We start from the raw sequence: 12125 nt of genomic DNA, 5'->3' as shown, positions 1-12125 counted from the left end.
TCATCTGGATAGGTGATAACATGCCTATGTTGAGGTGACTGTGCGGATGACTGAGACTCCCAATTAGCTTGTTTTCCAGGAGCAGGACATGGCTCCTACCCTCGGTCATTTGAGCCCATCCTTGTTGTAGGAGTGTGTGCCTTCATAGGCTAAAGATTGAAAGGTTGGAGAATGCCACTGAACCGTGTCGAAGAGTGATGTAGGAGTGGGAGCTCATCGGGAAGAAAATATTCAGGCAGCATATAGAGAAATAGAGGCACAACTACCAGGACCATTTTGTTCGCAGTCTCTCTCCTTGGGTAGCTGAATGCCCCTGAAGGCTTGGAGTGTCTTGCTAGTTATTATGGACCTAAATAAGGCAAGACCAGTGGAGGAAAAGAGTTGGCCTTGGTAAGTTTTTGTCTTTTAATCTCTAGTTAGTACTTCCACTCATATCATAGAAACATTAACTTTGGTATATTTACTTAAACGGAGGTCTACGTGACACACAATGTAATATGTGATGCAACAACTCTGGATGTTCCACGATGCTCGCCATAAGCGTAGCTCCCATCTGTTAATGTACGATGCTATTACGATACCACTGACTAGATTCCCTATGCTGTACCTTTGAGCCTTGTGATTTATTCATTCTATAACTGGAATCCTGAACTTCCCTCTCCCCTTCACCCACTTTGTCCAACCCCCCACCAGCCCTCTCTTCTGGCAACAGCCAATTCTCTGCATTTATGGGTCTGTTTCTGCTTTTTCTCTATTTGCTCATTTGTTCCCTTTTTTAGATTCTACATAGAAGTGAAATCATAGGATTTGTCTTTCTCTGACTTATTTCACTTAGCCTCATACCGTCTAGGTATATCCATGATGTTGCAGATGGCAAGATCTCATTCTGTTTTATAGCTGTGTAATATTCCAGTGTGTGTGTGTGTGTATGGGTGTGTCTGTACGTGGTCTGTTCATGTATTGATGGACAATTGGGTTGCTTCCATATCTTGTCTATTGTAAATAATGCTATAATAAAGATAGGGGTGCCTATATCTTTTCAAATTAGCATTCCATTTCCCTTGGGTAACGAAATACCCAGTAGTGGAATTACTGGATCCTATGGTATTTGTATTTTTAATTTGTTGAAGCCCCTCCGTACTGGCTTTCACTGTGGCGATACCAATTTACATCTCGACCAGTGCGCAAGGGTTGTTTTTTCTCCACACCCTGAGCAACCCTTGTTGTTTCCTGTGTGGTGAAACTGAGCCAATCTGACAGATGTGAGGTGAGAAGTCATTGTGGTAACGTTTATAGATTTAATTTTCAACCATTTCAGAGAATTCCCTGCCTGTCACCCTTGGTTATGGAAACTCAGACTGGGTCTTTCCTGGAGATTTCACAGGTTAGGAGAGGTGGAGGCAAAATAGAGAACTGGAAGCTTTCTTAAAACAGGGTGCAAATTTTGAAAGACCTGTACTCTGGAAACCGTAAAACACAGATGAAAGAAATTGAAGGTGACGGAAAGAATGAGAAAGATATCCAATGCTCATAGATGGGAAGAATACATATTTTTCCCAAAAGCAATCTACAGATGTAATGCAATCCCTGTCAACATACCAACAGCATTTGCCACAGAGCTAGACAAACAATCCTATACATTGTATAGAACCACAAAAGACCTTGAATGGCCAAAGCAATATTGCAAAAGAGGAAAACTGGAGGTATCGCAATCTCAGCTTTCAATTTTATTCCAAAGCTGTAGTAATCCTAACAGTATGGTGGGTACTGGCGTACAAAATAGCCACATAGCTCAATGGAATAGAACCGAAAACCTAGAAATAAATCCACAAGTGCATGGTCAGTTAATCTTCCACAAACAGGAAAGACTATCCAGCGGGGAAAAGGCAGTCTCTTCACCAAATGGTGTTGGGAAAACTGGACAGGTCACATGCCAAAGAATGAACCTGGACCAATTTCTTTACCATACACACAAATAAACTCAAAATGAATTAAAGACCTAAGTGTGAGACCTGAAACCATAAAAAATCCTTGAATAGAGCGCAGGCCGTCATTTCTCTGACTTTGGCTGTAGCCACATTTTACTAGTTATGCCTCTTGAGCCAAGGGAAATAAAGCAAGAATAAAGTATGGGGACTATACCAACCTACGAAGCTTTTGCACAGGGAAGGAAACCGTCAAAACTGAAAGGCAACCTCTGGAATGGGAGAACAAATTTGGAAATGTTTTGCAAATCCAGTAAAGGGTTAGTATCCACAATGTCTAAAAAAATGATACATGTCAACATCACCCCCCTCCAAAAAAGCCCAGTTTACAAATGAGCAGTAGACATCACCAGACACTTTTCCAAAGACAACATACAGATGGTCAACAGACACATGAAAAGATGCTCCCCAAACTACAACGAGATACCACGTCACACCTGTCAGAATGGCTACACTCCAAGCCACAAGAAGCAAGTGTTTGCAAGGATGTGGAGACAAAGGAAACCTCTTGCACCGTTGGTGGAAATGCAAATGGGTGCGGCCCCTGTGGAAAACAGTATGGAGGTTCCTCAAAAAATTAAAAACAGAACTCTCCTATGATCCAGTAATTGCACTACTGGATACTACCCAAGAGAATACAAAAACACGAATTCCACGGGACACACGCACCCCTGTGTTTATTGCAGCATTATTTCCAATAGCCAGCACAAGGGTCCATTGACAAATGAGTGAACGAAAAAGAAGTCCTATATGTATGTGCGTGTGTGTATATGTATATCCATACACACACACACACACACACACACACTGGAATATTACTCAACCATAAAACGATGAAATCTTGCCTTTTGAAATCACCTGGATGGAGCCTGAGAGTAGTAAGTTAAGCAAAGTCAGGGAAAGACAAATACCATATGATTTTACTCATGTAGCACTTAAGAAACAGCGAATGAGCAAAGGGAGAAAAAAGGGGGGCACAAACCAAGAAACAGGCTCTTAACTGCCGAGAACAAACAGATGGTTCCCAGAGAGGAGGTGAGTGGTGGGCGGGGTGAAGGATGTGATGGGGATGATGGAGTGAGTGTCCTTGTCATGATGAGCACGGGGTGAGTATGGAGTTGATGAATCGCTGTATTGTACAACTTAAACTAATATAATACTGGATGTTACTATTACTGGAATTAAAATAAAACTTAGTAGAAAAAACAGAGGCCAACTTCTAATTATAACAAGAAACTTCGTTGAATAAACAGATAGCTGACCTTTCCCATAATTTTTGAAAATTTTGTTTTTAAATAAATTAACATGTTTTTGTTGTATATTTTTGCTCTAAAGGCTTTCTGACAAACCTGGTCCTGATGATTCATGGCCTACATCAGCTAGCCAAGACTTAGATTTCGGTACCAAGGTAAAGTACCCTCCTGTGAAACTCACTTTCCTGCTCTGAATTTAGTTTTCTCCCTTATTTACTCGGAAAATTTAAGAGTAGCCTGTGCATCATCATTTTATGTGTGTAATGGAAATTTAGCAAGAACAAACCCCTTGACAGATACATGACACGTTGAATTTTTTGTTTTGTTTTGTTTTACTTTGGTAATTCCTAGAGGTGGAGGCTGAGAAAAGAATGGGCTGGAAAATATATAATGACCGTCAAATTATATTGGGAAAAGCTTTCCCATAATGGAGGAAATATGACATTTGGTTAAGGATAAGGATTCTTACTGTGATACTAACATGACTGATAATACTGAAGCCTAATGAAATCTTATTGGATCTAATTATCTATTGTAGGTTGCCCCTGCCCCGGGCAATTTTTATTTTGAGAGAGAGATACAGGATTTTCCTTTGTCTGTATCCTTTGTTCTACATTTAGACTAAAATAATATTAGAAAATGTAAAAACTTAGATGTTTACATTATTTCTCAACATTTACCTTACAAAGGTGTTTCCTTGTATTTTTGAAATAACTCCATGAAGAGTAAGTTAAAATTGTGCATCTCCTTGAAGAATACGTATTTTGCTGAGAAGAGTAGCTCTATGAGCAGAGGCTCTTAGCCAAGTTGTCAAATTTCTAATTTCAGAAATCTTTGATATTCTAGCTTTTAAAAATATCTCCTCCTAATCGTTGTGTCAGATTCTAAAATTTAAGTTTCAGACATCTGATATTTAGTTAAATATTCATTTCAAAGCCCCTAAATCATTATAAGCTACTGGAGGTTAGGAAACACACTTGTTTGACTCCTGGAGCTCCTAGAATGAAGTCTTGCTTGTAAGAAGCAATGTCATAGTTGTTGAATGTGAATAAAGGAGTAGGGAAATGGAATTCCATAGAATGGAATTTGAAAAGTAATGAAATACGCATGATATGGCACAATTAAATATGTGAATTTAAAAAGTAAGGTCAGTTTATATTCCGTTTTGGTGTTTCATACGTATAAACGCAAATGAATTCTATTGAGGAAATCAGGAGTTACATACGAAAGAAGATTACCGTATATTTTTAGTATCCCCCCTTTGTGAGCTTAGAATTGCAAATAAAAATTCCTCAGCCTTTGTTTTTTTTTAACCCCATCTGTGTCCCATTACATACATCTTTTGAAGGTTCACATTTCTTTCTAGAATTCTCATTCCCAATTCTTTCTCCATAGTGACAGTTGATGTGTTAGAAACCTTTCTTTTTCTGTTTTTTCGTTAGTCTAGTAATAATTTATAGCTTTTAGGAAGCAATAGATGCCAGTAATTGAACAATTTATTTTATAGTGACAGAACTTAAATATTACAGTATTTATAACCAGATAACTGTAGAGTGATAAAAGTCTGTATTATTAGGGATATACTGTGAATCAAAGCCTCTGTTTTACGTATAGATTATATATATATATACCTTGAAAAGCTTTCAAAGAGACTATTGTTCATAGTATATTCCCAATCCTACTTATGTACCTGCTGAAAAATGCATGTTGTTTCCACTTACCTTATTTTACTCACATTTCTCCTTTTCTTCCTTGTCTTAAGCTCATGCTTGATTTATTGGTCGTGTCTTCTATTGTTTCCTTTTTTCCTCTTATCCCCCCATACTTTTTAATGTAATTTTTATTTTTTTTTTCAACGTTTTTTTTTTTATTTTTTATTTTTTGGGACAGAGAGAGACAGAGCATGAACGGGGGAGGGGCAGAGAGAGAGGGAGACACAGAATCGGAAACAGGCTCCAGGCTCCGAGCCATCAGCCCAGAGCCTGACGCGGGGCTCGAACTCACGGACCGCGAGATCGTGACCTGGCTGAAGTCGGACGCTTAACCGACTGCGCCACCCAGGCGCCCCTGTAATTTTTATTTTTTAAAAGTTTATTTATATTGGGGAGAGAGAGAGAGAGAGAGAGAGCAAGTGGGGTAGGGGCAGAGACAGAGGGAGACACAGAATCCAAAGCCGGCTCCAGGCTCCGAGCTGTCAACACAGAGCTCAATGAAGGTCTCACACCCACAAACCGTGAGATCATGACTCATGAGCTGAAGTTGGAAGCTGAACTGACTGAGCCACCGACGTGTCCCCCCCCCACCATGCTCTTTTTTAATGGTTTACCCCTACCCTAATATTTCCTTGCAGAAAACATTTCTTTAGTGTCTGTTCTCTTAGTACATCACTTTCTGTCAACTCCGTTGTCAACATATTGGTTATGGAATTCTCTCTGTGTGTGGTTTTCATCCATGACTCATTGCCCCACAAGGTTTATTCTTTTCTTCTCTTTCTTGAAAGGAGGTGAGCTAAATGTTTTTGTAATGTTTGTATTTCTCTTGGAAAGGGAGGGCGAGAGAGAAAGAATGAGCAAGTGCTCGTTGTTGTGATCTGAAAATATGCAAGGTACGATCTCAGTCCTTTTATATTTGTGGAGGGCTGTTTTGTGACCCAGGATGTCACTTATACTGGAGAATGTTCTATGTGCACTTAAGAAGAATGTGCATTCTGGGGCGCCTGGATGGCGCAGTCGGTTAAGCGTCCGACTTCAGCCAGGTCACGATCTCGCGGTCCGTGAGTTCGAGCCCCGCGTCAGGCTCTGGGCTGATGGCTCGGAGCCTGGAGCCTGTTTCCGATTCTGTGTCTCCCTCTCTCTCTGCCCCTCCCCCGTTCATGCTCTGTCTCTCTCTGTCCCAAAAATAAATAAAAAACGTTGAAAAAAAAATTAAAAAAAAAAAAGAAGAATGTGCATTCTACTGCTGTTTGATGAAAAGATCTCAATATATCGGTGTTGATATCAGTGTATGTAAATGTATATCTTAAGGCCAATATATATGTATGTATATCTGAATACATCTGGTCCAGTGACATATAGGATCTGTGTTTCCTTACTGATATTCTGCCTTGACGATCCGCCTATTGCCATGCGTGGAGTCTTAAAGTCGTCTACAATCATGGTATTTGTATGTATACATTTATTCATGTTTGTGATTCATCGATTCATATATGTGGGCGTTTCACTTTGGGGGCATAAACGTTTGCAATTGTTAGGTCCTCTTGATGGATAGACCCCTTAATTATGATAAAACGCCCTTCTGAATCTGTTACTACCGTCTTTGGTTTAAAATCTAGTCTGTCTGGTGGAAGTATGATGACTCCAGCTTTCTTTTGACTTCTAGTAGCATGATAGGTTGTTCCCCACACCGTCACTTTGAATCTGGAGGTGTCCTGGGGTCTAAAATCAGTGTCTTGTTGACAGCATATAGATGGATCTTATTCTTTGGTTTTGTTTTGTGTCTTATCCATTCTGATTCCCTGTGTCTTTTGATGGGGGCATTGAGTCCATTGACATTCAGAGTGATTAGTGAAAGATATGGATTTAGTGTCATTGTGTTATCTGAAGGTTTCATGCTTTTGGTGAGGCCTCTGGTCCTTTGTTGGTTCTGCTGCTTTCCACTCACAGAGTCGCCCCTTAGGATCTCCTGCAGGGCTGGTTTAGTGGTCATGAACTCCATGAGGTGTTGTTTGTCTGGGGAAGCCTTTCTCTCTCTTTCTATTCATATGACAGCCTTGCTGGGGAAAGCGTTCTTCGCTGCATATGTTCCTGTTCAACACATTGACTGTTTCCTACCCCTCCCTTCTGCCCTGCCAAGTTTCATTGGACAGGTCTGCTGCTACCCTTATGTGTCTTCCCTTGCAGATTAAGCCCCGTTTGTCCCTAGCTGCTTTCAGAATTCTCTCTTGATCTTTGTATTTTTCCAGTTTCGCTATGACATGTCGTGGTGTTGACCGGGTTTTGTTGATTTGGAAGGGAATTCTCTGTGCCGCCAGGACTTGGATGCCTGTTTCCTTCCCCAGATGAGGGAAGCTCTCAGCTACAAGTTGTTCAAATAAACCTTCTGCCCCTTTCTCTCACTCTTCTTCTTCTGGGACCCCTATGATGTGGCTGTTATTTCATCTCACCGAGTCAATTAGATCTCTAGTACCTGCCTCGTGGTCTAGTAATTTCCTTTCTTTCCTTTCTCTGCTTCATCTTTGTCCACAATTGTATCTTCTGTTTCACCGATTCTCTCTTCTGCTTCTCCCATCCTTGCTGTCACTGCATCCCATTTATTTTGTATCTCCTTGACAACATTTCGTTTTCAGCATTCAACGTGACAGTTCCAAAAACTTGATCAGATATATTGTTTCTGTCTCTTTTGAGCACTTCTCTGGCTGTCCTTTCTTCCTGGAATTGTTTTTGAGGAGAATTCTTCCGTTTTGTCGTTTTGGCTAGTTTCTTGTCCTTTATGTGTTGTAATAGCTTGTTCTGTGTCCCACACCTGTGAGTACTACTATAATAAAAAGGGGTCATACACTGTCCAGGGCCTGGCAGTCGAACGAGTGTTTTTGGAGTGTGTTGTGTGCACTCTTTTGGTGCATCTTTGCTTGCTTCTCACACTACTTGGAGTGGTAGTTTGGGCCTTCCACCCGGTGTGCTTTGATTTGGTTGTTGATGTAATCTTGGGAAAAAGGAGAAGAGGGTGGTGAAGAATCCTTAGCCCAAACAAAGCGAGAAATGACAGGAGTGGGAAAAAAGACCAGGCAGTGACTCAAAGGAGCTCTAGGGCTTCATGCAGAAAGAGAAGGAGGAAAAGGAAGAAGGAGATCTGGAAAGGTATGGAGAAAATGCCCGATCAAACAAACAAACAATCAGAACAGAGGAACAAAGAGAAAAAAAATATATATAATTAGCTTTGACTGAAAATCAACTCGAGACTACTAGGCTGATTCCAACGGGAGAAGAGGAAAGAGGAGAGTAGAAAGACAAAAAAGGGAAAAAGAGGAGAAAGGGACAGAAAAGGAAAGAAAAGATGGGCGCCTGGGCGGCTCATTTGATGAAGTGTCCGACTCTTGAATTTGGCTCAGGTCATGTTGTCGCTGTTGGTGGGTTCGATACCCCCACCAGCCTCTGCAGTGAGAGCATGGATCCTGCTCGGATTCTGTCTCTCTCTCCCTCTCTCTGTACCTCTCCTGCTTGATCACTCACTCTCTCTCTCAAAATGAAGAAATAAACATTAAAAAAGAAAAGATGAAAAGAACAATAATTCAAATGAAAACAAACAAACTCAGATACGAAACCAGAGGAGAGTTGTCTGTTGGTGCCTGGGACTGGTGGCTGTGCTGGTGTAGGGGAGGGGCTGTCTGGTCCCATCAGTGTCAGTGTCACTCCCATAGAGAAGCAGTTACCAGGCACAGAGAGGCAGGGTTTGGTGTAATGGGCCTGCCTCCACTGAGGCTCACTGTCCGTTCCCTGAAGCCCCACGATGTAGGTCATGGGGAGAGAAATGGCGACACCCCAATCTCTCCTGCCCACACGAGGTGTCTCAAAACTCACTGTTCAGGCCGTCCTCACGGAATAGCCTGGGGGGCCGGCTTGCCTTGCTGCACAGTCTCCTGTGCTCCCTGAGCACTGAGTTGGGATTCAAAACCCTGTAGGATCCCGCTTTGCTCGGACCTGGTTCTGGAGTAGCGCCACTCTGTGCAGTGGACAGAGGGCCTCTGGCTCGTGCCTGCAGGGTCTTTTTCCCTTGGGCAGGGCAATACCTCCCCTTTCCACCATACTCAAGGTGTTCTCTCCCAGGGTAGCCCTGAGATTGCTACCAAGCCTAGGGGCGGCTCCCTCCCCACCAGGCATGGGAGGTGGTAGCTCTTTTCTAGAGAAAGTCTGGCAACCTTGAAAATTCTGTTTTTTAGCCTCTAAGGCTGTTTTGCAAAGTAGAAACTGGCTCTCTGGACCTCTCCTTGGTCTGTGGTCCAGACAGGCTTTCTCATATCCAAATGCACTTCCCGCAGCCCCTCTCTCTATCTTCCTTTGGTTTCTCCACCAAAGGGCTTCCCCCACTCCATGCCTGTGCTGCCCATTTTATGTCTCCCAATTCGCATACACACCCTTCTGTCCTCCCGCCAAGCTGTCTGTTTGCACCTGTGGAGATTTTTCTGTCCCTCTGCAGCCTGTACTCCTGGTATTCCGAGTGTTGTGACCTCAATACTGCTGTGTTTGAGGGACAAGGGAAATTCTGATCCCCCTCCTCTGCCATCTTAACTCCTCCCGCCTCCTTTTACTTTCCTTTTCACAACTTCAGAGTTCTGTGTAGGTTTGCATTATATCAGTTTAATATGTTTTATAGATATTTATGATGGGCTTTTTTCTTACTTGGACTGTATTGATCTGAATTTTCTGTCTTTTTCTTTTCTTAAAGTTTATTCATTTATTAATTGGAGAGAGAGACAGAGAGAGCACCAGTGGGGAGGGGCAGAGAGACAGAGGGAGAGAGAGAAAATCCCAAGCAGACCCTGCACTGTCAGCGCAGAACCAGATGGGGGGCTTGAACCCATGAACTGTGAGATCATGCCCGGAGCCAAAATCAAGAGTCAGGTGCTAACTGACTGAGGCATTCAGGCGGCCCTAACATGTTCTTCCTACGTCCCCTGGGTACTTTAAATTTAATACGCCCTAGTTTAAAGACATTGTTTCTGATGCTTTCCCTTTCCTCTTTCCTGACTCTTTGTAATCTGTTCTGTCATTTGTGTTCCCTAGTCTGATAAATAGCATCCCTGAAACAGGAAAAGTCCTGGACTCCGAACTTCCCTGAAATGACCACATGCTGTCACTCACCACATTCGATAGTTTGTACCTGCTTACCATTTTTCATATGTTAGTCCTGTAATTCAGTCTCTCACCTATAATTTTGCAGTACTCTTCTGGATTTGCTTCCTTGACATTCCTCCTACATTGCTTCCAGAGTGACCTTTCTAAAATATACTTGTGACAATGTCATTCTTCTGCTTATTCAATGGATCCCCATTATCTGAAGGAGAAAATTCATGTTCTAGCATAACACTGCTCCCCCCCTTTTTTTTTTGTTTCGTCCTCATGTTCCAGTAATCTCTATCTATCCCATTGCCAATAACTCTGTTCCTGTTTTGCCATATCGCATAGTTGTTGTCACTTACTATGTTATTTCATACTTGATCCTTTTGCTCCTTCTAGAATGCCCTTCACACCCTCCCTGTGCACTTTGTGTGTCTTTTAAGATACAGCCCTATCTTCCCAGTGTTTGCTGAGCTTCCCAAATGTAAGTGTTTCCTCCTTTGTGCCTTCACTGTATGTTATTCACTTCCCTTGCAGAACTAGTGGATGGTATTTTTCTGTCCTTACCTGTTTTCATGCATCTCTACCGCTACTAGCATATAGAACAGACTCTGTGTTTTATTTCTGTTTCCCGCTCTGCCCCGGATCGTGGCTATGACTTGACAGATACAGGATGTGCCTGTCTTTCTGAGTGGGTGAGTGTGTGACCAAATGAATTAATGTGATATTTTTCTGAAGTTGGGTTTTTGTTTTGTGCTGTTTTTCTAGGAAGGAACAGCAAAGTCAGCAACGGAAGCAAAGGAAGATGGTGTTGGTATTATTGAAAATGTGCCACCAGAGCAAACAGTTAATGGCAGTTTGACTTCTGCTGGTGGAGTGCATAAAAATGACAGAAGTGGTAAGCTAGTGAATCTCTGTGAGTTGTTTTCCTATGATTAAATTCTAGTTGAAAAAAATATGAAAGTATGTAGTTCCAAATATATTATCCTTTTTTAGTGAAGGTATTTTTCTGTTGCTATCTTTCTTTAGAAGTATCCCAAGTACTACCCCCTTTTACTTCCAGAAAATCTTGAACCCCCTGAACATCTTTTCTGCTATTGCTTTTATTTTATTGAAATATTCATGAATGGAGATAGACTTGTGTATGTGTTTATAATTCATAGTAACACATGTTTTCATTAATTTATCTGTGACCCTATTCTGTAGATATCATGTCAGCATTAGAATTAGGAGAAGAGGAAGATGTAGAATCACCTTCTCTTCCTGAGGTACTTTCTTCTGCTTATTTTTAAGTATAGTCATGGAGCGATGTTAAAACATCCAAGAGATGCTTTGACTTTGACTTTTGAATGATTAAAATAACATCGCAGTCATACTTGTAGTGATATAAGTAAAGTAATGATGACAACTTTGGAAGGAGGTAAAAAAGTCCTGATCTCTTAGGCCCAGGCTGCTGATGCATAATGCTACAAGCACTGTATTTGAAATCAAAGACATGCTAGCATCTTGGTTCCGTCACTTCCTAGCTGTGGGATCTTGGAAAAACTTGCCTCAAGGTCAATGACCTCCTTCCTAAAAATGGCACCAATACCCACCTCTTGGTTATGCGTAATGAACAAATGTGGCAACGTTTTGTAACCTGTAAAGGGTGCTATAGAAATAGAAGACAAAATGATCACAGTGGCTTTTAGTGACTTACTAAATATTGAGGATACTTTGTTTGGTGAATGTTTGTTTATTGTTGAGAGTGGGGTGGGGGGACAGAAGATCCGAAGTAGGCTCTGCACTGAGAGCAAAGAGCCCAATGCAGGACTTGAACTCATGAACTGTGAGAACATGTGCTGAGCCAAAGTTGGGCACCTAATCGACTAAGTCACCCAGACCCCCCAAGAATATTTGTTTTAAATGTGAAGATGTCTGAAGGCCAATAAAATGGTCGTAGGGTCCAGAAAAGAATGGGAAAGTAGGAATGGGTTTTTGATTTTCTAATTTGACACTATGTTAAGTTCTGGTAATCTCTTAGAGGAGACATCATATAGGTATACAGTTGACCC

At 41.6% G+C, this 12125-nt stretch overlaps 1 protein-coding gene across 1 annotated transcript in view; it reads left to right on the top strand.

Moving 5' to 3' along the window:
* The first annotated feature begins 316 nt into the window (after positions 1 to 316).
* Positions 317 to 12125, top strand: part of LOC131496465 (ankyrin repeat domain-containing protein 26-like) — a 97763-nt gene continuing 85954 nt past the window's right edge. Inside the window, exons 1-4 of the mRNA XM_058702024.1 lie at positions 317 to 390; positions 3321 to 3393; positions 10840 to 10969; positions 11278 to 11339. Coding sequence (XP_058558007.1) covers positions 344 to 390; positions 3321 to 3393; positions 10840 to 10969; positions 11278 to 11339 — 312 coding nt within the window. The 5' untranslated portion in view covers positions 317 to 343. The remainder of the gene's footprint in view (positions 391 to 3320; positions 3394 to 10839; positions 10970 to 11277; positions 11340 to 12125) is intronic.

The sequence above is a fragment of the Neofelis nebulosa genome, chromosome 15 (genome assembly GCF_028018385.1).
Source record: "Neofelis nebulosa isolate mNeoNeb1 chromosome 15, mNeoNeb1.pri, whole genome shotgun sequence".
Classification (NCBI taxonomy): Eukaryota; Metazoa; Chordata; class Mammalia; order Carnivora; family Felidae; genus Neofelis; species Neofelis nebulosa.
This window is presented reverse-complemented; position numbering and strand designations above follow the sequence as displayed.